The 26443-nt window shown below is 41.7% G+C and overlaps 1 protein-coding gene across 1 annotated transcript in view; it reads left to right on the top strand.

Annotated features, from left to right (window-relative positions):
• The window catches only part of LOC114562924 (caskin-1), a 36520-nt gene that overhangs the window by 5836 nt on the left and 4241 nt on the right, over positions 1 to 26443 (top strand). Inside the window, exons 2-18 of the mRNA XM_028589621.1 lie at positions 1309 to 1360; positions 2827 to 2924; positions 10376 to 10521; positions 10761 to 10856; positions 11320 to 11441; positions 11684 to 11792; positions 12202 to 12310; positions 12799 to 12893; positions 15397 to 15511; positions 17304 to 17402; positions 17512 to 17696; positions 18899 to 18980; positions 20845 to 20912; positions 23448 to 23549; positions 23757 to 23895; positions 24802 to 25598; positions 25691 to 26345. Of these exons, the coding sequence (XP_028445422.1) occupies positions 1309 to 1360; positions 2827 to 2924; positions 10376 to 10521; positions 10761 to 10856; positions 11320 to 11441; positions 11684 to 11792; positions 12202 to 12310; positions 12799 to 12893; positions 15397 to 15511; positions 17304 to 17402; positions 17512 to 17696; positions 18899 to 18980; positions 20845 to 20912; positions 23448 to 23549; positions 23757 to 23895; positions 24802 to 25598; positions 25691 to 26345 (3069 nt within the window). The remainder of the gene's footprint in view (positions 1 to 1308; positions 1361 to 2826; positions 2925 to 10375; positions 10522 to 10760; positions 10857 to 11319; positions 11442 to 11683; positions 11793 to 12201; positions 12311 to 12798; positions 12894 to 15396; positions 15512 to 17303; positions 17403 to 17511; positions 17697 to 18898; positions 18981 to 20844; positions 20913 to 23447; positions 23550 to 23756; positions 23896 to 24801; positions 25599 to 25690; positions 26346 to 26443) is intronic.

Here is a 26443-nt window from a genome sequence, read left to right as displayed (position 1 = left end):
CAGCAGAACTATCAATCAGCACGCGCTCTTTAGCAAATTACAGTGAAAATTAGAGTGTGAGAGCAGGATGAAGGGATGAAGTGCGGATAGAGCTGCAGGGAGAAGGAGAAGCTTTCCCCCAGATTACAAAACAACTACAGATTACGGCCTGTGGATTATGAGGGTTTGACCAAAAAAAAAATAAAAAAGTATTTTCATCTGTGTGCTTTCCTTCCTGCTGTCTGGTGTCTTTATCTTTCTGATTCTCCAGTCAGTCAAAGATCAAGGTTATTACATACGCACATTTGCACATTCACATAACCACAAGCACAGTGAGACCCATATATTTACACCCAAACATACTGCAAGTAGTCTCGGAGAGAAAGCAAATAAGCGTATTTCCCCAAACGTTGAACTATTCCCTCAAGTGTAGTAATTTCTGGAGGGTAACATTCAACCTGACTCCACTGAAATATGTCATTTAATTAAGATACATAAGTCTGGTGCATGTAATAATAATATATTTGATCACATGTAAATGAGATTCAAATGGTAGCCCTAAAACTTAAAGTCCAAACTCTTGATAGAAAATGAGTATCTCTCTCGGGTTGACTGACAGATCTCAACACTCAACAACAAATAAATCAAAGTTATTCATGTTTCTGGATGAAATAGGTTTGTTTACACAAGTATAAGATAAGATAAGATAAGATAAGATAAGATATACTTTATTAATCCCACACTGGAGAAATTCCTGTGCTACAGCAGCTCAAAAGAAAAACAGAATCAGAATAACACAAATACACATTAAGTAGACACAGGAGAAAAATATATATATTATATATAAGTATAAGAAAAAAAATAAAATTATTTATAATAATAATAGTAATAATACAAACATATTTACACAATAAACACCCTTATATAAACAGACAGTATATATAGAAATACAGTACACTGAGGGGAAAACAAGACTATATTACAATTATTATCAACTGAGAAAAGCATAAATTGCAGATGTTTCATGTAACTTAGGCTCAATAATTTAGCATGTGAATATACCTCTAAAAATACAATTCCTGATGAGTTTTCCAGAATGACTCTTTGTCTTCCTTACCTTGTCACTTCTCCTCGACCTCTGCTGCTGAAACTTGTTTTAGAGCGCTCACAGGTATTAAAGTGTAGCTGTCAACTCTACCTGCAGAGGAATAAACCATTAGAATATGAACGTTAGACAAAGAGAGAGAATACATTCATCACTGGATTCTGAATAGATTGTAATGAGTTTGTTACTCCACTTTTTTGCTCTCTTTTCTCTGTTTGTTTCAGAGCTTCTTGGAGCAACAAAGCGAGTGAACGTCAACATCCAGGATGCAGATGGGTAAGGGATTACAGCTCATTTTATTCACGTTCTCTGTGCTATTGTTCCGCATTGTCATCATCTTTTTTTATTTTCTTCATCCTCTTTTCCAGTCTTTCTTTCATTGTTTCCTTCTTTCCTTTCTCTTTGTCTTCTTGCAGGCTATTTTCTTACACTGTTCGTACTTGTACTTATGAAAAGTAATACACTGTTTAATGTGTATATAACCCACAAAATCTTAAACCAGGATGTGCAGGGCTCCCTCTAAGGAGGAAGTCAGGTGCCAACGTAGAAAGAACGTCAATGTCCGCATAGGGAGGATGTCCGGGTGGATTGGTCACACAAACAGGACTTTCACCCAGTAGACCACCGTTTGTCCCCTTTTGTGAAAGCAAAAGACAACGTTGACTTATTTGAACTTTCTTTTGTTACGTAATTTAACTGACTTAACCCTAACCCTACATTAGTAATTGAACAAACTCATTCATTCTCTGGGCGGGCAAAGCAGAGAAAGGGGAGGTAACCTTGCTCCTTATGACCTCATAAGGAGAAGATTCCAGATCGCCCCATCTGAGCTTTCATTTTCTCAAAGGCAGAGCAGGATACCCAGGGCTCGGTTTACACCTATCACCATTTCTAGCCACTGGGGGACCATAGGCAGGCTGGGGGAATGCATAGTTATGTTAAAAGACCTCATAAAGTGAAATTTTCATGCCATGGAACCTTTAACTTTTCATCTTGCTGAAGTGATGTGCAGGTGTACTGCAGGACCCCGTGACATCGAAACACCAAACTCTTACATGCATCTGAGACTTTATTCTGTAGCTGACACACGTTTTGATTATTCAATTGTAAGTGGCAAGTAAAAGGGACATAATCTCCTTCTGAAATGGATATACTATCATCCATATCATTTTACACATTACCCTCATCTTAAATCTATCTTTGAAACATGTAGCCAACTGAAGACTGTGGTAACCTTAAAGGAAAGCCAACATCTCTCAGCTCTTAATTTGCTCAGAAATGTTCCCTTTACAACTCTGAATGTACAACTATGGATTTTGGCTATATTCAGGCTCTCTAATGGTTAAGCTCTTTATGTGCACATGCTTGGTTTGCGATTGTGTTCCATTTGGCTCTATCAGAAAACAAATATCTTTTTATTGTGTTGATTGGAATCAGATAATTGGACTTAACGCATTGTGTAATGACTGATGATTAGTTGATTTGACTCAAGGGCCCGGCCCTTATATTCACCAGGGATCCATTAGACACACACACAGAGGCGCGCTGTGAGTACGCTTGGCTCGGGGGTAGAGAGATTGCTTATTAATGGAAGTAGGTCATTTGCCCCCTCCCGTCGCTCACACAGAGCTGAGGGGCGGAGCTGCTCTACGCTGAAGATTATTTCGGCAAAGTTATGCTCTGGTTTTACACTACGTTTACAAATATATGTATTTTTAAACCTAATCTGTGTCTGTGTGAAGGTTGGCACCGCTGCACCATGCTGCTCTAAGTGGTAACAAGGAGCTGATCTCTTTGCTGTTGGAGGCCCAGGCAGCAGTGGATATTAAAGACCATAAAGGTAAAAATACACACAGATACACAATACAAGTGTCCTTACAAGTCACTATGTTACCACGAAACAGGTACAAAACAGACACAGCTGCCCAGAAAACAATCACAAAAAAACAGGAAAACAAACATTTCTGGCTTCCCCTGCGTGACTGATAATGCCCTCTTGTGCAATAAAAGGTGAGCTTGTTGGAAATGCAATCCAATGCTCTCTGTGTAGTGCTCTGTATTTATGAGAGGTGACAGATTTGTGTGCACAGCAAACAATAGACAATAAAAGAGCTACATTGCTGCAGGACTGAGAGCCAAATGGAGGCAGAGCAGCAAATATTTCCATCACATATTGGCAGATTCCAGAAGAAGAAATCTCAGGGCAGATGGGAGATATAATCCCTCCAGGATGTAGGCCTACTGTCTCCACATTCCCAGTCAGCCCAGTATGGCTCTAAGTAGAGGGATACAACTGTCAGGCATCCTTACTAGGTGGTCCCGCATCCTCAACTCTCTCTGTGAAGGTGGTAAGGAAATCATTCCTCTGGTGCCCGCTGAGCTCTTGGTAAGGACTGGTAAGCTTGACTTGAGTCAGAAATTCCCCTTAGGAGTTGGTGGAGACCAAAATAGAGCAAAAAGGAGATAATGCTAATGTTAGGCCTGGGCGAAAAATCTATTAAATGAATTAATTCAAATTTTTTGTTGCGGGCGATTTAAAAAATAAGTAAATCGAGTTTTTGTGTAATGGTGCATTTTTGGCTACCCAGAGCTTCCGTAGCATTAGTTTCACATAGCAGTATGGCAAGCAACAACAACATCATCATAGCACACACGAAACAGCAACAGAAAGTGACAACATGGCTACCGGTGAGAGTGGGAAGTTTGTTCCCAAGAAAGGAATAAAATCATCTGTTGTTTGGAACTGGTATGGGTTTGCTGCGACAGACGTGGAGCAAGAGACCCCCACGCTGCAACATTTGCCTAAAGCCCATCGCAGTCAAAGGCAGCAGCACCACAAAGCTATTCCAACACCTGAAACGGAGACATCCAGCCAAATATGAAAAATGCCAGTCTCTCCGAGATGAACAAAACCGCAGTGACCAACAAACCTTAGCTAAAAAACAGCTAACTGTAGCTGAATCCTTTGCACAAGGCACCACATATGACAGGAAAGGGGCACGGTGGAGAACAATCACCTTAGCGGTCGCTTTGCACATAGCCAAAGACATGGTACCCATATATACCGTGGATAAGACGGGGTTTATTAATTTGATTAAAACCTTAGACCCCAGATATGAGCTACCCAGCCGCAAGTACTTCAGTGAAGTCGCCTTGCCCCAGCTGTACAACAGCACACGAGAGAAAGTCAGCAGAGAACTGGAGGAGCTGATTTATTATTCATCCCAGAAATGGGGGTTACATTTGTCTTGCTTTTGAATTAATAAAAGCAAAATGTATCGCCCAGCCCTATTGTCTGTGTGTGCTCAATGTGTAAATGGTCATCTGTTTGCTAACAAGTTAGCCATATCAGTTTAAATATGTAAATTTTGTATTTTCTCTGCCCCCAAGTGGCCAAGAAATTTGTAATTGCAGGTTTAAGATTCATCCCTCACTCGTATGGGACAAGAGGAACTGTTTTCTGGGATTCTGAAGTTCTGATCCTTAACATGTCACATCCATCTACAAAATGTTCTTGTGAGAAATGCCAAATTAAAGGGAAATTTCACCGCTGGAAAGCTGAATATATCTTTAAATTGGGTCACTTATGTAGTAGAAATGTGAAAAGAAAATTGAAATTGGTGCCTCGCCTGCCCTTTACAGACAGACAGTGAGACGATCAACTCAACAAGTGTGTTTTATTGTCATTTCAACCATATACACGAAAAAACGTTTCACCGTGGCTCAAGTGGTGTTACACATTTAAAACATGCTTTTTTTGGCCACAGCTGATACATTATCCGCACTTCTTTCAGCGAATTGATTGATAACTCCAGAGTAAACAGAACTGTGTCCATGGCAACGCTTTGCTATGCATGGCAACGGTGTGTTATCCTTAGCAGCGGTCTGTTATCAAGAAATAACAGACCGAATTCTACATTAGAATTCAACCAAGCCATTTAATAAGAGAAGGCTAACTCATAGCTACTAGCATTAGCTCTTGGTGGGCTGTGGTATAAACATTGAGTATAAACACAGCCGTACATTTGCGTGGGATGTAGCTAGAATTGTCGGCATTTTACAGTCAGAAACTCCACCAGCAGTTAGCAGTTAGTTGGATACAAATCACCCCATTTCTGCAACAGGCAGTCCGGGGTAACACAGCCCACCTCCACTAGTAGTCTTACCCGGTGACAGCAGGCTGGATTGTCCACAGCAATATTTCCACAACAACAAAAACACAGCAGTCTCTGAACTCGCGTTGGGAGTTTCGTTGAAGTTGGATGTAGTCCAGTTTGTTTAATGAGCGGACACTTGCAAGCACAATTGGTGAACAGATGGCTGGCTAGCGTTAGCTTTCCACCGGCACACTCGTTCAACGCTCCCCACTGATGAGGTCACTTTACCGGCCACAGGAATCGACCACCACCGCTGGTCTCCGTGCAGGCAAAGCTTGCGTAGTGTGTCGGGTATTGCGTCTGTAATAAAGTGTCCTGCATATTCTCCGATGTGTTCCAATGTATCCCGGTGGTACACGTGTGTGGTAGTTTGAATGCACATAATTATTGTTCTAAAATTTCCAAGACTGTATGGCTGCAGCCTGGAGCGTCCCATATCATGCCGTCCCGTCTACTTTTCAAAATAAAAGCTCGCGTCCCAAAACTTCCGTCGGGATGAACAGTTTCTGCTCCTGCTGAGAAGCTAAGCGAGGATTCAAGATGGCTGACACTTGTTTTTTCCTCGGCAATCTCCGGAAAAACCGACAGTCCAACCCCCTTTGGGATATGCGGAAGTGGCTCCTAATACACAATGAATACAGGTTGTAGTCTTTTGCCTCTGGGCAAAAAAGCCTCAGATGACGCAAAAATCGTCATTTTGCGTCATCTGAGGTTTTTTTCCAGACCCTCAATACAGAGATCTCCCCTCTCAGGGGGACATGAGGGAGGGAAGCATGGTCATTCAAAAATACTACCGGGGTTCTACTGATACAAAGCTTAATGCTAATCTGTGAAATTTCCCTTTAAGGATATCCTTCAGGCCTGGGTTTCTGGGCTTGATATCCTGTCCAAAAAATAAACAGAAAGAGGGCAAACAACTAAGTTCAGTAACTCAGTCAGGACAGTCCTGAGAACACAGTTGAGGGAATTTACAAAATCTGAAAAAAATATACATTTATTTATTTATTTAACCTTTATTTGACCAGCAGAGCCTCACTTACATTGGCTCTGAGAGCTCAACACACTGTAACTTAAGAGAACACATGCAAAGTGAGAAAACTTGATATCCAGTCCAAAAATAAACAGAAAGGGGGCAGGCAACTATGAGTTCAGCAACTCTGCCAGGATACTCCTGGGGACACAGTTGAGGGTATTTCCAAAATCAGAAAACTCATTTGGTAGGGATTATCAAATTTCTGTCAGACCTTTATTGGAGCAAAAATAAAAAAGTAGGTCCACTATTCTATGATCTCCTCATGATCCACACACTGGCCACCACTGCCTGCGTAATAAAACCCTATTCCTGGAATTCACACAGGACATATGAATCAAAATATCTCAACAACTGAGCTTTCAGAATTTCAGGATGAGCTACCGCATTGACCACTGGAAAGGAAATGGGCTCATATCACTTTCAGCAATCCTTCAAAAAAACCTCCTTAATTGAGGCAGTGTCCATTGCATCAAGAACATCCTGAGTTCTCCTCCCATCTACAAACAAGTCAAGTCCAGTGTCGCTTTTTCCCTGCGGTCTGAGTAAAATCCTCTCTTCTGCGTTGCATGTATCTCGTAGTTGCTGTGTCTCTTTCTCCTGCCAGTACCTTTCTTCTGAGTCAGTACTCCCTCATGCTAGCAGGCCTGGAGGGCCTCTTTATTTAACTTGACGATTGTGGCTCATCACTGGTATTAAGACTGGGGGTCTTGGGTCGCTGCCATGAAAAACATGCTTCCTGCTTCTTGCAGCCACTACTACAAAGTGGGGTTTAATGTCTTCTGGTTAGAGGCCTTGGCAATGACTCCATGGTGGATTTTTGTGCTGTGCTCAGCTGTACTTAGCATAGCCTTGCATGTCTTGCATGGGTTGCAATGTCCAGTTTCCTGCAAGATTCTCTGAGTCATGTTCAGCCACTTATAGGGGATTTGTTATCTTGCCCTTTTGTCTGAAAGCAGTTTGTCTGCAACGTCCCATGAGGACAACGCCTGCACAAACAATTCTCCTACGGTCACACAGGGTCACAAGCATGTCAACCACAATAACATTGCATTTCCAGGAGGGGTACTGAGAGTCTTCGCCTGTAAAACTGATACTACAGAAATGTTTGCAAAAATTGCATTCATATTATGGGGCTGAAACTAACGATTGTTGTCATTATTAATGAATCTACTGATTGTTTTTACGATTAATCCATCCATCATTTGGTTTATAGATTGTCAGAAAATGACAAAGATGCCCATCAGAAGTTAGCAGGGCCAAAACTTCCATAGAAGACTGTAAAATGGAAACATTTTTCATTTGAGAAGCTGGAATCAGTAATTATTATTTTTTTGTTTGAAAAAATTATTTAAAGGTCCCATGACATGGTGCTCTTTGGATGCTTTTATATAGACCTTAGTGGTCCCCTAATACTGTATCTGAAGTCTCTTTCCCGAAATTCAGCCTTGGTGCAGAATTACAGCCACTAGAGCCAGTCCCACAATGAGCTTTCCTTAGGATGTGCCATTTCTGTGTCTGTAGCTATTGAGTAGGAGAGGGGGGTAAAGGTACTTAAAGGTACTTATTATTTGTCACATGCACGTACATGTAGCGAAATTCATTCTCTGCATTCAACCCATCCCCCAAGGGAGCAGCGGGCAACCAACGACAGCGCCCGGGGACCAACTCCAGACTTGAGCCAGTGCCTCGACCAAGGGCACTGCCCGGAGAACCTAGTACATGTTTTTGATGGGGGGGCAAGGTGGAGAGTGGGGGTGTGGCCTTGACCAACTGCCGCCTTGCTCGTTTGAAAGCCATGATGTCTCTCTCTCATGGGTGGGCTAAATTCTCTGGGCGGGCAAAGCAGAGAAAGGGGAGGTAACCTTGCTTGTTATGACCTCATAACAAGCAGATTCCAGATGGGTCCATCTGAGCTTTCATTTTCTCAAAGGCAGAGCAGGATACCCAGGGCTCGGTTTACACCTATCACCATTTCTAGCCACTGGGGGACCATAGGCAGGCTGGGGGAACGCATATTAAAGGGGTGATAGAATGCAAAACTGATTTTACCCTGTCATAGTTGAATAACGACACTTCGGTGGGTAAATAGGACATACATAGAAGCTCAAAATCCCATTGACACCCCTTTACTATGAAAATCTCATATTTTGAAACTGCCGCTGAAAACGGGCGAATCTCAACAAAGCTGGAAGTTGGTGTCAACCTCCCAAGACCTGTAACTTTGTCACGCCCATGGGTGTATTAAGAGAACAGTCACGCCCCAACATTTACATAGGCTACACAACTGACCTGAGATCAGGTAGTCTTCTGAATCTAGCTAGGTCACGCACATCTCTGCTATTCCATTACAAAATTCACTTCTGAAACTTTTTTATGCGAGAAATCAACACACAGTCTTACCAAATTTGCAATTGGCCACCAATTTTCGTAAAAAACGGCCCATATTTGAGCTTTATATAGTTGATTTCTCGCTAAAAAAGTCTCAGAAGTGAATTTAATAACAAAATAGCCCGATAAACAATGTATAACTTTGCAGTGTCTGAAATATGAGACCTGCTGTCGAGTCTCCCAAGTGTTTCTATGTAGTTTGCTCAAACCAATCAGCGCGTAGTTCATTCTGAATATTCATGAGCATACCATATTTGGAAGAAAAGCTCTTGTTCCAAATAGAGCCATATTCACAGGGTAGTTAAGGGCCTAATAAAATAGCATTTGGGCAATTTTCAAAAAATACAATTTTCAGCCCAACCAATGTTACATACCCTATTAGGAGACCTTAAAGTAAAAGTGCCCTGAGAGCTTAATGCACTGTATCTTAAGTAACATTGGGCGAGTTAGCGTAGAGTAGCGTTAGCCGCTGAATAGCTTAGCAGAGGGGCTAATGGACCCACATTTGTATCTCGTAAATGACCCCACTAATAATGCCCGAAATGATACCAAAGGTCTACACTAGTACAAATAGGTTATGCACTCATAAAACGATGGATTGGAAAGTTTGTAAGTACACCAGAAGTTCATGAACACTTGCCTGCTCTCTTCTGCTCTCTGTTGCTGCTGCTGCGGCTGCTGCTGCTACCCGCAGTTAGAAGAGTGCTTAAGGCTGTCTACAAATTACTACACCGAAAAGAGATGCAACAAAAATATTTATTAATTTAATGATTAAATAAGGTAATGTCTCCAAACATACCTCAATTATTACTTGTCTTCTGCTAGTTATATTACAGCACTTACTTTAAATAATAAGTTAAATTAAAAAATATTTTTGTTGCATCTCTTTTCGGTGTTTGTAGACGGCCCTAAGCACTCGTCTCACAGCAGCAACAACAACAGCAGAGAGCAGAAGCCAGCAGGCAAGTGTTATTTACATAAACTTCCGGTGTACCTACAAACTTTCCAATCCATCGTTTTATGAGTGCATAACCTATATGTACTAGTGTAGACCTTTGGTATCATTTCGGGCATTATTAGTGGGGTCATTTAAGAGATACAAACGTGGGTCCATTAGCCCCTGTGCTAAGCTATTCAGCGGCTAACGCTACTCTACACTAACTTGCCCAATGTTAGACCCAGGTGAAAAAAGCTTCTGGGGGGGTGTTTGGCTCGAGGTCATGGTGCAAAGGACCCTAGGGTAAATTACTCCGAACCAACACTTTAAGGAACAGTGTAAAATACCCTATATAATCATTCTATCACCCCTTTAATGTTAAAAAAAGTGACATTTTCATGCCATGGGACCTTTAAACAATTAATAGATTATCAGTATGGTTGCTGATTAATTGTCTGTCTATGACTAATTGTTTCAGATATAATGCATAAAACTATTTCTATATTTATCACATCTTTATTTTCAATATCTGTGGCAACAATGGAGGAAATCAATGAGTTTAATAATTGAGTTCATCCTGCTGGATGGCCACTGACAAACTGATCTGTCTATAAAATCACAATAACAGAGTGTGTGTATTTGCATGCATTTATGTGTCTTTATATTCTCATGTTCTTGTATGTATCCGTGTGAATGTCCTTGTTTGGTCTTGTATATCTGTGTTTTATTGTGTTGTCATTTTTGTGTGTTTTTGTATGTGTGTGTGTTTTGTGTAGGGATGCGTCCTCTGCATTACGCTGCATGGCAGGGGAAGACTGAACCAATGAAAATGCTGCTGAAGGCAGGCTCATCAATCAACGGACAGTCAGATGAAGGACAGATCCCTCTCCACCTATCAGCTCAGCACGGACACTATGACGGGGTAACTGTGTTTGTGTACCGTAGGTGTTTGTGTGTGTTTTTGTGTGTTTAGTGGCCGTGTGTGTTTTTGTGAGGTGTTTGTCTGTTATGTGTGGCTGATGATGCATGTGTGATTTGTGATTTGTTACAAGCTAGGAAATTCAGAAGCGCCAGTAAGATTTGCGTGTATATCCGTGTATGTGTGTGTGTGTGTGTGTGTGTGTGTGTGTGTGTGTGTGTGTGTGTGTGTGTGTGTTATAGTCGGAGATGTTGCTACAACACCAGTCCAACCCGTGTATCTCAGACTCAGCTGGGAAAACACCACTGGACCTCGCCTGTGAATTTGGACGTGTTGGAGTAAGTAATAAACCAGAAACAAAAAGATACATTTTCATTTTGTTTTATTTAACCTTTATTTGACTAGGAAAGCCTCACCTACAGTGGCCCTGAGAGCTTAATGCACTGTATCTTAAGAGAATACATGCAAAGTGAGAAAACACAACCAAATATTGAAACGTGCTGCAACAATGACTTGCTGACATACAGTATAACGTATGACAGATAACACAAGATATGCCTTAGAATTAAACAGAAATGTATTTATAAAATCATGAACAAAAGTCTGCTACAAATCATATCAAAAATTAAAACATAGAACATAAATAAATGACACCCATACAAAGTATATTAAAAGCATTAAAATTATGACCAATTTAGCATTTAGACCCTAAGATATCCCAAAACTTCAGCAGCCAAAGGAGAGAGCGCACAGTTGTATAACACAATGTATAAGTTATATGTGTGTCTGTCTGTGTTTTAGGTGGTCCAGCTCCTGCTCAGCAGTAACATGTGTGCAGCCATGCTGGAACCAAAACCCTCTGACCCCAACGGAGTGTCCCCTCTGCATCTCGCTGCCAAGAATGGACACATTGATGTCATACGGTCTGAAAAACCTGTCCTCTTAGTCTGCCTCTCTTAGTGTGTGTTTGTCTTGGTACCTACTTCATGTACTTGTCAGTCTGTCTATCCATCTGATTCACTCATCTAATCTAACCTTAACTCCAGGGTCACAATTATGATCTAAAAATCTGTTGTTGTATTATATGATATAAGCACTTTAATGAAATGATGGTTATGCCATATAGATATAAAGTTAATATTATCATTATTATTTTGTGCTGCAGTTTGCTGATTCAGGCTGGTATAGATATCAACAGACAGTCTGAGTCTGGCACAGCGCTACATCAGGCAGCCCTCTGTGGGAAGACAGAGGTAGTGCGCCTGCTACTGGATGTAAGTCCATCTGTCTGTCTCTCTATCTCTCTGTCTGGCTGTTTAATGTGTTTACAAAAGCAACTGTTGTTAAAGCTGCCTCCCTCTCCTCAGCTGAGCAAGTTTTACACCTCAGCACTTGGCATCTATCCCACTGGGCTGTGTGATGAAGCCTGTGGGATATGTTGTTACATAAAAGTGTAGCAGAGTATAGGCCTACTACTGCTGGCATACTACTTGTCATGCAATATTAAAACCCGCTCTGTTTTTTTTTTTAACCCTTATATCACCTTTTTGATGTTGTTGCGGAGGCAGCACACACAACTAATGTTAGCAGCAGGCTAGTACACACAGCCAGAATTCACAGTATATCCCTATTATTAATTTCCCATCCCAGCTTTAATCATTTTTCTTCTCCACTTCTATCCAGAGCGGCATCAGCGCAGGGGTGAGAAACACTCTGAGCCAAACTGCCCTGGACATTGTAAACCAATTCACCACCACACAGGCCAGCCGAGAGATCAAACAACTACTTAGAGGTGAGTGCCACCAGTACTAACTCTTAATCTTTTACACAATCCAATAAATAATAAGTAATACTAGGCCCGGAATCACCACATGATACAGTTAAACATGTGGTGGAGAGTCATGTGTCCTGATTCAATCATTAATAGGCAACCTCTGAGTTTCATTGCCACCAAATAATCAATAAATTAAGAATTTATTTTTACTATAATCTATTAATTAATTACTAAATTACAGGACATATTTTAAATTGTAAATGTGTTACTTATGTGAATTTTCTGAACTAATTAGGTTTTAATTACATGCATGCATACATTTACCAGTGGCAGAGAAGCAAACAGTGCATGCACCTACCCCTACTGCCTTCCTTTCCATTATCTTCTGCTCCCTCCTGACTTTCTGCTCTACCTTATCCCAATTACCTGAAACTCTCTGCTGGTGCTCTTGTCCTCTACTTGACTCTACTCTACTGCTACACTCATACTATACTCTTGTCCTGTAGATGCCTCGGCTGCGATGCAGGTGCGTGCGCTGAAGGATTACTGCAACAACTACGACCTTACCAGCCTCAACATCAAAGCTGGAGACATTATCACGGTACATAGATCTTATAATCGTCCCAAAATACAATATACATTTCTCAACCTGTTCTCAAAGTGCTGCACATCCATCTACTGAAATTCATCAGTAAATACACAAAATATGCAATGTAGTTAATTATAATCTTTTTAGACATATAATCATAGTTTATAACCAATTCAAACGCAGCCTAGTTATGACATAGCTAAGTTTAATAAGTGGAGATAAACACATCACTAAATTAAAATGGATTGCACCACACAAACTAGTTTTACATAGTTGTGACAAATTCCTTAAAACCATTAACTGCTGCGTAGCTAACTAAACTGAAGTAACTGACAAAGCTAACGTTAGCTTGCTAATATATGTGACCCATTTAGCTTGAAGCGTAAATGAGATAAAGATATATTTGACGTGACACTTGATGAAGTGCTGTTTTTTTATGGGCCTTTCCACCTTTTAATGATAGGACAGCTCAGACATGAAAGGGGAGAGCGAGGGGAAGACATGCAGGAAACTGTCACAGGTCGGAGTCAAACCCTGGACCTACTGCAGCGAGGAATAAACCTCTACATATGTGTGCCTACTCTACCAACTGAGCTAACCGGCCACATAAAGTGCTGTTTAATAATGATGTGAACTGGGAAAACTATGTTTCACAAGAATAACCTCAAATTGCAATGTCTAATGTAATTGTGCTAATGGCGTTAGTGTCAGTTAGATTAGCATAATCGGATATTTTCTTCATTTTTGAAGAGGAGCTTCAATGTAGACAACTTTGCAGTGCACACATGATCACACATGTTCTTGTTGGCATTTGATGTTAATACAGGGGATTTTGCATAAAAACTTCTTCTGCACAAAGTTAGCTTGTAAGGCCACGTCTTCATTGCTCCCCCACCGCTCTGTAGCCTTTTTTAAATATGATGGGTAGAATTTGACGAGGGTGTACACTGTTATCCCGAATAACCGGTAATTGACTTTACTAGAAATTTAAGTAGAAACCCGTTGTCTTAAACCATCTAAGATTTTACACAAGGTTTTACTTAACAGGTCAAGTTGTATTAACACAGAGCGGTACGTTGATTCAGTAGACAAATCAAGTTTACATTAGTAGTCATTACTAAAAATCATTACTAAACATAATTTTTTTTGTTTCAGCAGTCATGTTGTGTAAAATTAGCATGTTAAGTTTAAGCTTTAGTTCATAACTTTTTTATATTAATGAACATCCGTTACATTCAAGCCATTGCCAATTGAGTTGCTACAAAGCTAATTAAGACTATCGGCTTCACCAAACTCTCTGTATTTCTCAGTATGGCTATGTTCAGAAGATTGTGGCATCCGGCGACTTCCGCGCGCAGAAAATCAAGTGAAAGATAATTAACCCCTTCTGAAGAGTTTATCATGTTTTTTTTAATCCTCAGTGTCCTCCTTGGCTACTAGCAACTGCGTGGAGGAGGGGTGGGGGTGGTATTGCACTGCAAGTACTTTAGCGTGTACGCTAAAATCAATACCACGGCCCAAATGCGATCAGTCCCTACCCGGGTCTCGGTCATGGTGCAACAATAAATGTAGATAAACATGAACACTAAATCAACCATACAAAACTAAAACCCAGTTGACATAAATGCACACCCAAAACAGTAACAAAACATTAACTAAAACACACTTCAACTAGGACAGAAACCGTTCAGAACATATATATTTTTTCCCATGAGCCTTTGCATCGCTTCAGCGCAGTACAGTTCAAATGACCCCACCCCCTCCCATACAGAAACTTAACATCCTTAAGGCCGTTTTACAGTCGCCGCACCCGACCTGGCCCGCGCAAATGTGACGTCAAAATGACGTAGATCTTGCTGGCGCGCCAGGATTTTAAGAGCGGCAGAGGTCGTGCACCACTCTATTTTTTTCAGCGGCGCACAACAAAGCAGAAACAGGAAGCATGGACGAGTTTGAGGGCAACCGGATGCCAGGACTCTCAGAGTGACTGCAAGTCTCTCTTGTAAACTTACTGGCTTAAGTTGAGTATTACAAACATCTAATGTGATTTAGTAATGAATGTGTTTTTTAACAAAACATGAAAAAATAAGTAGTGACAGTATAATTTCAACTAAACAACAACTAAAACAGTAGTTACCATTTAACTGCATGCTAACTCTGAAGCACATATTACTCCATTTATGCAGATATAAATTTAACAGTCATACCTACATGTACAAAGGATGCCCCTCTAAAACTGTTATTTTTGGAAGTTACAGCTCATGACATTATAGTACATTGACTTCCTGTTTACATAACTGATTGCTTTTGACTGTATGGCACTTCCCTAGTGTTTCCTAGCAACCTATTTATACATAACTAAGGTGCTTAGCCAAAGTTTTAATGCTGCTACCTGATTTAGTAGTTGTAAAATCAGGTTGTACTATGAACTTAGGTGGTGCAGCCCAGTCCAGATATTGTTTTCAAGCTGTAAACAGGTTTTAATCTTTTCTTTGTAAACTGTATGTGTTGATAGGTTTTGGAGCAGCACTCTGATGGCCGATGGAAAGGCTGTATTCACGACAACCGCACAGGAAATGACCGTGTAGGCTACTTCCCCTCCAACATGGTGGAAGTCATCAAGAGGGCAGGTGACCACCCACATCACAGCTGTCTGTGTTTGTGTGTGCGTGTGTGTGTGTGTGTGTGTGTGTGTGTGTGTGTGTGTGTGTGTGTGTGTGTGTGTGTGTGTGTGTGTGTGTGTGCTTTTTGTTCAGCAGCTGTTTTGCAGCTATAGCTGATGATTATCTAGCTGCAGCATCATCGGCCTCTTTAGGCTGTTTTTCCCAACCTGTCAATCATCTCCATTGATCAATACTGTCCCCTATTGGCTGTCGACCCCCCCTTCCCTCCTCCCTTCCTCTATATTTCTGCTCCTCTGTCACCCTCCCGAATAAATAAACCCGTCCAACCAACTCTGCTAGATTGTGATGGTTTTGTTCATATTGTTTGTTTGCTTTGTTGCTGTAGTGATATTATATTTTAATTTATAGAGATATATTCCTTGTGGATATATGGATGTAATTCTTTCTCATATTTTGATTTTAATCCGTTATTATTTTGACATTTTCAGATCTGATTAGATTTGTTTTGTTTCAAATGACTGATCAGTTGTTGTTGTTTTGCACCTCCCTCCCCCTGGCTCGTGTCCAGGTCACTCCCCCTCCCAGCAGTGCCACACCCTCCTGCTCCGCAGGCCCAACCCCTGTCCCATTGCCGCAGTCAACGGACACTCATACCCCCCCTCCAAAGTCCTCCCCCTGCATCTGCCTCCCCCTCCTGCCCCTCAACCCAGCACACAGTCCCTCCCTCGGTTCTCCTCCTTTGGGTACATTCCTCTTCCCATCTCTCCTCCTTTTCTGTCTACTCCTCCTCTGTCCACTCCTCCTCCTCCTCCTCCTCCTCCTCCTCCTCTCTCCACTTCTCAGGAGCAGCAGAGTCAGACAGGTACATACTGTAGGATCACTTTAAATCACAGATAAGCATCCTTTCCACGCTGTTTGACAAGACCACATATAGAATATATTATCTATCGGCTTGTTCCAACACTTCACTGCAGCTACGTGTGTGTGTGTAAATGTATGTCAACTGTGTATACACATATATATGTCAGTAAGGATCAGTTCACCCTAATGACAAAAAGGTATAGCTTCACACTTACACCAAATGCCAATAGAGTTCTGCTGCCATTTTATTTTAATAGGAATTATTTGGAAAATGGAAACCAACCAGCGATAAATGTATGGATTATTCCAATTTTCTTTTCAGTTTTTATATATACAGTGTATATATATATATATATATATATATATATATATATATATATATATATATATATATATATATACAAATATATACGAATATATATATATATATATATATATATATATATATATTATTATTATTTTTTCAATGTATGTCAAAGGCATCAATTTACTTCAATTGTACTGGAATAGCTTTCTTGTAATTTGAGTGAACTGACCCTTTAACTGAAATATTTTAATTAATGGCATCATTTTTATAACTTCACATACTTTACATATTATATGCAATTTGAGAGCCATTATTCACCATGTTATACATATTCCTATAATTTAGCTTGAATCATTGGATATTTATATTTATTTAGAATAAAGTAATTTTGTTTTAAACAGTGCTTACAATCCTTGAACTTGTAAGCACTGAACTTGCCTAAGGTCATTATGGGGCTTTACAAGTCTCACAATGATTAAGACTTTAATAATTCTGTGTTTATGAATGTGTAGGTGAGTGAGTGTATCTCTGTGAGTGTTTACTGGTGTTCAAGAGTAAGAGTTAAACGTGTGTGTGTGTGTGTGTGTGTGTGTGTGTGTGTGTGTGTGTGTGTGTGTGTGTGTGTGACAGGTACGCGGACTGCAGAGCTGAGTCCTCAAGGCTCTCCTACTCTGGGTCAGCAGAGCAGCACCAGTGAGGACATCTGGGTGCTACGCAAACCGCTGGCAGGTAAACTCACAAGTTGTTTTTTTCCGGTTAACCGTGTAAAACTATGTATTTGAGGAATTTTCCCTATATAATACTGCGTCCTGCAATATGTGTGTCTTTGTATTTGAAGGTGGCGATCGCAGTGGCAGTGTGGGCAGCATTGGCAGCATTCGGTCATCCAGCAGCTTGCAGAGCTCTGGAAACACACATGTTCTGACCACCCCTGCACCCAGTCCACACCCGGCACCCACACCAGGAGTCAACACACACGGCCTTAACGCTCCTGGCCTGCACGCACAATCTGAAGGGGTGAAGGTAAGAGACTCGTTGCATTTATTTGTGTGCATGTGTTTGCAGGTTTCCATCACATTGCTTCTTGATCTTTACGAATCAACAAGCACCTGTTTCTGGGAAACAGCAAAACATGTTCAGGAAACTAACACAAGTGTAGTTACCAGGTTAACCACAATTTTGTTTCCTGCTCAGTTTGTTCTTCCGTTGGAGAGATCAGCATCGCTTTCTTTCAAGAGTAAACCAGGTGCATTAAGATGGTGGCCTCCTGGTTTTTCCTTTTTATCAGTCACACAGGGAAATTAAGCCCCTAAATGCCAAAGTCAACGTTTTCTGCCTAGACAAACTGTAACAGCTTAATTCTACTGTATCTATCCCTGAATATCATTTGTGTTAGATTAGTTTAGTAAGATTGGAAGGGGAATAAGGGGAATGTTGCCTGTATCTTGGTATAATGATAAAATATGCAAGTGAATTTTAGAAATTTAGAACAATGTAAGTTGCCCTTAAACTCATTGGCCTGGCATCAGATGCTCTACATTGTAATTTTTGTAACCTTATACTGTTGTTTTTAGTATTTGTATGCTTTGAGTCTGATATTTAATTATTATTATATTTAAGTGCCCCATGAAGTCATACTTTAACAAAAGCCTGCATGTGTCATGCATGGTATTTAAGAACAAGTATTATGTATTTTTAATGAAACAAATATACAAATAGTACATTTTCTGGTCTGTGCATGATGTTGATTTTTTTCTTCCATTGTCTAGTGTGCTTTCATTTTATAATCTGTGATGTCACCCTGCAGGTCTGCTCTCTAACACCTTTAGCACCTTCTAAATTACTTTTATCCCTGGATATAACTGGTCTATTTTTACGTAGTGCCTTAGAAAATACTGAATTTGCAATTAGCCAAATTGGATGGTGATCCCATATTAGAGAGACATCATCTATTTTAAGAGTTCATTATTAGTAGTTATTTATTTGAGGATTCCTGCTGCATTTATCTTCGTAAACTGCAATAAATACAGGAGGAAAAGGGTCAGAAGCCAGACTCTGTCTGTTATATGTGCACTTAGTCCACTGAGCTGAGTCACAAGGCAACTCAGGGATTTAAATGATTATGCTTGAGTAAATGTTTCATTTTGTGTGTGTGTGCGTGTGTGTGTGTGCGCGCGCGTGTGTGTGTGTGTGTGTGTGTGTGTGTGTGTGTGTGTGTGTTTTAGCTCCTGGCCACCGTGCTGTCCCAGTCGGTAAAAGCCAAGGAACATCTCTTAGAGCAGTCACAGTCTGTTGAGCAGTCAGCGGGTGAGCACACAAACCCACACAAACACAACATAAAAGCTTCAGCTTTACTTGAAGCGATAATCTGTGCCATTTTTCATTTCATTTAAAAGTCTGTTTTGCTGCAGCCTTCTGCTAATTGATCAAACAGCAGTGATTTAAACGGATACTACAAAGTCTGTCTTCACTTGCAAATAAAAACATTTTATACCACTGATCCAGTGATTCAAAAAAACATTCTCTCTGTAGTAAAGTGAAAACAATTTAAAAAGCTCAAGGCGGTGTTCACCGGTACAACAAGTGCCCCAGGGCTTGTTTTGATTGCTGCTGTTATGAATAATTTTTTCTTCATTTTACTTTTAGTCAACTTGGCCTTCTAAAGACTGTTCATATCAGACACAAGCAGCATTCCCCGCCCCTGCCCTTGTATAATAGTAATTTAAGTTATGCTTTATTTATAAAAGCTGCTCTAAAACAGCCAGGGACCAGTCGCTCTGTCTTGGGATTAATCCTTTTTGGTTCTCAGGATGGTTTTATGCTTTAGCTGGTCGTAATAAGCAGCGATAGCCACCACAGATGAAAAATCTAAACGCTTTACTGTAACATCCAAAGAAACAAAACATAAAAAAGAGGAATGTGCAGTAGGATAACATTGACCTTAGAATTATAGGAACAAGAACATATAAAACTCCAGTAAATCTAGTTTAGACTGGCAAGTTTTGTTATCATTTATTAAACACGACCTAATGTAATAACTTTATTAAAGATTAAATTGGATCGTACTTGACACTGTTTTGACTCCCGAAATGTTACCTTTTGATTTTGTTATGTCACTGAAAAATCAATAAACAAATGTTTAAAAAAAAGATTAAATTGGATCAGGGTCCACAGGTAACCTGTTAATTTTTACATATACAAGTTCACATCAGTGTAAGCAACTGCACACTTCTTCTTTGAGTTTTTACTTGGGGCTAAGGAAAGTTGTACATTTGCAAATGGTCTATAAAATGTGTTTGATGTATTTATGTACACATACAGGGGCATTAATATGGTGTCTTATGTATCCCACTTAAATGTAGGCACTGTGCTTGTAGTTGTTAATCTATCTTTGAAAGAAGCATATCCATTAGCATATTTTAGTCTGCTGTCATTATACTGGTTTAAGTGATACGTAGGAAGTGTAGTGCTAAAACAGCACCACAGAGCCAGCCAACCCTAAACGCTGTTGCCAAAATTATAATGAAGGACTACACAGGCAATCTAAACCTGGCTTGATTTAATTCCTCCACTGCTCCTCATCCTCAAAGACTGCACTTAATCACTAGATAACACAATTTATTGGCTTTGCAACAAGGTACTGTACCATTTCAGTTTCAATTCCTTAAGTTGTTTTAATTATTTATTAGAATGGAAACCTAGTAAGAATTGATTGCAGGGGAAGAAGCTGTTCATTAACCTCTAAATAATTAACTAGAAATAACTGCAAAAGTTTGAACTCATAAGTAAAGTAAATGGAAACACCACACAATCATCTTCCGTTTTCTTTGATCAAGGAAGTACAGAACTTGGTTCCACTTTCCTTATAATTTGTATATAAGTACATGTTTCTTTGTAATAATCAGTGAGAAATAAACTCTGTTCTAAGAAATGATTAAGAAACTCCAGGACCCAGAAAGACAAGCATTTTATAAATAACTAGTTTGACGCATACCACCACATAAAGTCAAAACCACTACTGGGGCTGTATTTCAAATACACTACGTGTGGTTAATGGTTTATGTAAAATGGATTAAAATAGCAAAATTGCCCTTTACTGCTAAAAGTAATATATTTTATTATTTTTCTTCTTGTTTCTCTCCCTTGTCTCACCTTTCATGTCCACCCTAAGGCTCCTCCAGTTGCACAGTTCATGAACAGCGGTCGTTTGAGCGGAAAGCAGAGGAGGATGATGGGAAAGTGAGTTCTTGGATGGCAGATTGGTTCACTCTGGAGCTTCCTCTTTCTGTTCTTTCTGTTACCTCTCAACCAGTGCTTTTGTTTAAGACAAAGACATCTACAAGGGTGGGTTCAGTGGGCACATGAGGTGTCTGTGGTTGTGTTGCACCTGAACAGATCACACCCTGAGGATGGCCATTCAAGTGTGTCACCATGGAGACAGGCAGAGTGACAGACACATTGAGTAGTCAGTTGCTGTCTTGCCTTCTGTTCCTTCTCCCACCCCCTGTCCTCACTGAGACACACATGCTGTCGCTCTGCTCTAGAACCAGCACTGTGTTCTGTGAGGGTCAAATTCTCATGTGTTGTAGAATCAAGCAGACGTCGTATATTTATTGGTTGCTAGGCGACAGCAATGTTCCATGACGGAAGCAAAGCAGTAGGGTTCGTTCCTGATTGGTTGATCTCATCCCACAGTCTTTGATACTTAATTAATTCACAAAATATAGCATTGATGCCAGTGGTTTAAAAAAATAATCAAATTTGACCTGTAAAAAGGTCTGTCAACCCAAATTAGAAAAGCATTCTTTCCCACTTACCCTTAGTGGAGTAATGTGTATTCTAGAGTGATCCATTTATAGTATTAAAACTGAAAACCCTGAAGTGATTTTATTGTGTATTTTAGTAGCAGTATGTAACAAACTTTTTAGGCGGTATTGTTGTTCTTTGAATATGTGCTGGCATTGTGCACCTTGGTTATTGCAATGTTCTGTAAGCTAAAGACAGCATTACAAGCTGAACTGCCCTCTATAATGTGTTCCAGAACAGGTTCCCTTTCCTTGCTGGTTAATGCTTTCTAGATTTTGTTGTAGAGCAGGGTTACATTTTGCGATTACAATGAAATTTACTGTGCAGAACAGTCTGCTCCCCTGTCCTCTGTTCTAGATCAGGCTGCTACTGTATGTTGTGTTCTAGAACAGTCTTCTCCCGTGTTCTAGAGCAGAATGCTATGTTGTGTTCTACAATAGTCTTCTTCCCTGTGTTCTAGAGCAGAATTAGCCTGGTTGACACCAGACCCTTCTCAGTTGTAACTGAGAGTGGGTCTGGGGAAAGTTCATTCACAGTCCATTTCCAAAGGGACGTCACCAACGGACGCCACTCAAATGCCTCTGGGCGCAATTGGATAGTCCTTCAACCAATCAGACCAACGATCCGGGTGACATAGCAGCGACAGCGGCATCAAATGGTTGCTGCGCTTCGGTGGCCGTCATGTTGGATGTAAACAAAAAGCTGCTTGCCGTCAATGCGCTATCGTTATCGTGTAAAGCCCGCCTCAACGGTTGTGATTGGTGCCTCGATTTGGAAAAATTGGAAATGGGCTTGAATGGGCTCTTGGCCAGACTGACTTGCAGAGCAAATCTCAAATTTGCCGGAAGTTCGTCAGGGTTTTCCCAGGCTAGAGCAGAATGCTATGTTGTGTTCTACAATAGTCTTCTCCCCTGTGATCTAGATCAGGCTGCTACTGTATGTTGTGTTCTAGAACAGTCTTTTCCCCTGTGTTCTAGAGCAGGCTGCTATGTTGTGTTCTACAATACGATATGATACAACTGAAATGTATTTTGCGTTCCAGAGCAGCTCCGCTCAAAAAAGGAAAAAAAAAAATACTATAGTCTTATAATATAATGTGTCTTCTCCCCTGCGTTCTAGACCCGGCTGCCATGTTATGTTCTAGAACAGTCGTCTCTCCTGTGTTCTAGAGCCGGCTGCTATGTTGTGTTCTAGAACAGTCTTCTCCCCTGTTTCTAGAGCCGGCTATGTTGTGTTCTAGAACAGTCTTCTCTCCTGTGTTCTAGAGCCGGCTGCTATGTTGTGTTCTAGAACAGGTCTGTGTTCCGTGCTCTAGAAGAAGCCTGTGGACTCTTCTAGAAGCAGGCAGTAGTGTTTTGTGTTCTGTGTTCTAGAAGCAGGCAGTAGTGGCGTGGCTGGGTGAGTTTCAGCTGCAGTTCTACACCACCCACTTCCTCACCGCGGGATATGATCTAGACACCATTAGCCGCATGACCCCCGAGGTAAGGTCATGACCCCTGACCCCCTCACGCCCCGTCCCTTGTCTGTCAAGGCTCTGCCCAGCACAGCTCTTAAATCAGCTCCCCACTGACGTGGATGATGTCATCATGACCCTCCTGTCTCTGTCACCTGATCCCCCGGTGTGAGTCCTGAGCCTCAACCAGTCACTTCTCATACTCTGTCTGCTTCATTTACATACCTGTGTTCACACATGGCCGTGTGTTCCAGTCTGTGCTGTAAACGCTACCCCATGTTTGTCCTTGAGTGTGTTTTTAGTACCAGCGTGTATGTGTGTGTTTGTGTATTGAAGCAGACACAGTGGTATGACGTAAACCCCCTAAGGGCAGGGGATACTCATCAGAGATTATCCAAAGCAAAAATATTCCTTAAGGCATATCACACACAGCTCATGTACATGTAAGAGAAAAAACACCTACAGTCGTTGTGATGAATTCCTGATGTGACTAGTAAATGTGCTTTGTATTGAAGGACCTGACGGCAATTGGGGTCATGAAGCCTGGACATCGAAAGAAGTTAACATCAGAGATCAGCAAGCTGCCCTCCACAGACTGGCTGCCAGACCACAAGCCTGTAAGGCTCTCACGTGTACTACACAAATTAGAAAAAAGGGGGAGATCTTGAGTTTAGGCAGCTGCACAACACAAGCATATATGCACACACGCAACTGTTCCAGTCTGTAAAGAAACTACTTTTTCAGAATTCTACTCTGTATCTTGTAACCTGTGCACAAGCTTTTTACAATGTGCCCATGTTTGTGTGTCCTTGTGTCTGTTTTAGGCCAATCTGGCAGACTGGCTGTCTCACCTGGGTCTTAATCAGTACTACCAGGTTCTGGTGCAAAATGGGTATGAAAACATTGACTTCATCTCCGACATCAGCCTTGAAGATCTGCAAGAGATTGGCATTACTAAACTAGGTGAGGCACAATTTACATTATTAAGAATAGAAGTCAGCGCCTCACCTAGATCCTGAGACTTTTGCCCCTGTACCCCAGCCCTCCCCATTGCGTCCCCCCCCCCCAAACTTCTCCTGATCCCCCTTAACCCTCTGGCCCTACCCCTTAAACATATCCTGTGCAAAGGGCAGAACGAAGCAGTATCAATGGTGAATTTGGAAGGGATGGTCCGAAATGTGCATGACACATATCTGAAAAAGCACACACAACTCTCACATTATAGTGCAGTAATAATATAATGCCTTTATTGTCATTGTCCATTATACAACTAAATTTGCAGTGCACCTCCTGATAAGGTTACATGATCATTCCACGCATGCTCGCAAACTTACACGCCACATACACACATACGCGCACCTGTCATACAGAAAAACTAATAATAAGAAGAAAGAAAGATAAAATAATAATAAAATTAAGCAATTAAAAGAAGTGGCATTTTATACATTGTGCCAAATGCTATTTACACCTTATAAATATACTGTATTATTGTATTATTTTTGGCATTTTTTGTGGAGTTCACTTCAGTGATGGCTCTGGTGTAGAAACTGTAATAATATGTTATATTTTTATATTAAGGACATAATAATTAGTTGTCATTTTTTACATTTTCTAAGCTCTCTCAAATTGTAGTAGTGGGATGAATAAAATATTATAATAACAAGGCAAGAAGAGATGTAAAGCCTTTAGATTTAGTTCACTTGATGATTGTCAAAGTCACAGGTTGTCACAAGTATGATTGTCAAAACTTATAAGAACAAAAGATAGTAGTCCTAACCTCATCCCACTTGTTACCAAATGTTTTGTGCGCTCCACAAAACAAAGCCTACAGTAACTATTCCTCTCCTCCACACCTCTGCCTCCCCTCAGGCCATCAGAAGAAGCTGATGTTGGGAGTGAAGAGACTGAAGGAGCTACAGAGGGGAGGAAGTAGCGCTGAGCTTCCTCAGAGCCCCTCTACACCTCCATCCAGCCCGGGTGGCAGCACCGGTACAGAGCCCCGTAGGGAGGTGAGGAAGCAGAGGGATGGTGCCCCCAGTCCGCTGGCCAAACCTCGCCCAGGTCTCACACATTCACAGACCTCTCCCCACCCATCGACACAAAACCCACCACAAACCCCCCCACATGGCCGGACCCAGCAGGCCTCCCCCAGGGCTCGACCGCGCCCCTCCACCAGGATGGCAGAAGATTCGTCAGTGCCGCTGCTCCGCCTGCCCAGTGAGGAGGAAGAGCGACGGAGAACTCACAGTCTAATTGGCTCAGAATCAGACTCTAGATACGCCACTGTGTGCCGCAGCAGCTCCGCACATACTGCCCCTAATGATGTCACTGTTAACCGCAGCCAGTCATCTGTCACCCTCCGTCCCCGTCGGAAAGGTCGGCCCCCAACACCACCTAAACGTTCCTGTTCTTCCATTACCGGGGGTGACGAGGAGGAAGTGGGACAGGTGGAGGGGCTACTCGGGCTGCCAAGCTATCGAGAGCGGCGAGCCAGTGACTGCGGCAGCCTGGGATCAGCTTTAAGATCTCAGGACTCAGCGGGCCTGGAGAGATCAGAGGGGGCTTCTGGGAGTGTTCGCAGCCTCGCCGCTATGCTGGAGACATCCATCGTTGGTGGAGCCAAAACCCTGCCGAGGAATCTGGGAGGCAGCACCAACTACCTACAGGTGTGTGTGTGTCTTTGTGTTTGGTTTGGACTTTGAGAATCAGATTTTAAATTGTCTATTAAGTGCATGTGTAACAATCATATGACTTCCAGGTGAGTCCACCTGTACTTCGTCGGCAGGCAGGCGCAGGCGGTCTTGGATCTGAGGAGGATGATGTCTTAAGTCGGCGCAGGACCATCAGTGGAACAGAAAGTCTCCTTGGTGATCAGATCAACCTGTTACCTCGGCAACCAGCCCAGCAACGTCCAGAGCCGCGGCCCCGCTCGACTGTGGCATCCTCAGCATCAGAAGTCACAGACGGCACAGCGACGCTTCGAAGGAGGCCGCGTCCTCTGGCAACAGACTCTGAAGCGCCTGCATCCATGGATACCAACGCTGTTACCATGAAAACTGGCTCTGACACCATACGCAGGAGACAACGCACGTCTGAGAATACAGAAAGTGTCATTCAAAGCAATAACCAATCAGACTCTCCCAGCAGTCAAACAGGTAGCCGGAAAAACGGAGGCGAGCCGCAGCAGAACGGCAGTGTGGTCCTGAGGCGGAGGCCTGTGTCTGAGCTCTCTGATAGGACGGAGGCAAACAAAGAGAGCTGTGAGTGGATGGAGGCTAGGAAGTCTCTGAAGCCGCCGGTCTCACCCAAACCATGCACGGTCACCCTGAAGAAGACACAAGCTGACCCCCCAACCCCGACTCGCAGGGTCCCCATACCTGGGCCCGATAATACTGAGACAGCTCAGAGCCCTGGTGAGATATACACATACATGTAGGCTACACACTAAACTGATGATTTGGCATCTAGTGTAGGGAGTTTAGCTTCTGTATGTATTAATGTATATGTAGTC

This window comes from Perca flavescens, chromosome 2 (assembly GCF_004354835.1).
Source record: "Perca flavescens isolate YP-PL-M2 chromosome 2, PFLA_1.0, whole genome shotgun sequence".
Taxonomy (NCBI): Eukaryota; Metazoa; Chordata; class Actinopteri; order Perciformes; family Percidae; genus Perca; species Perca flavescens.
Note: the sequence above shows the minus strand (reverse complement) of the source record. Positions and strands in the feature narration are given on the sequence as shown.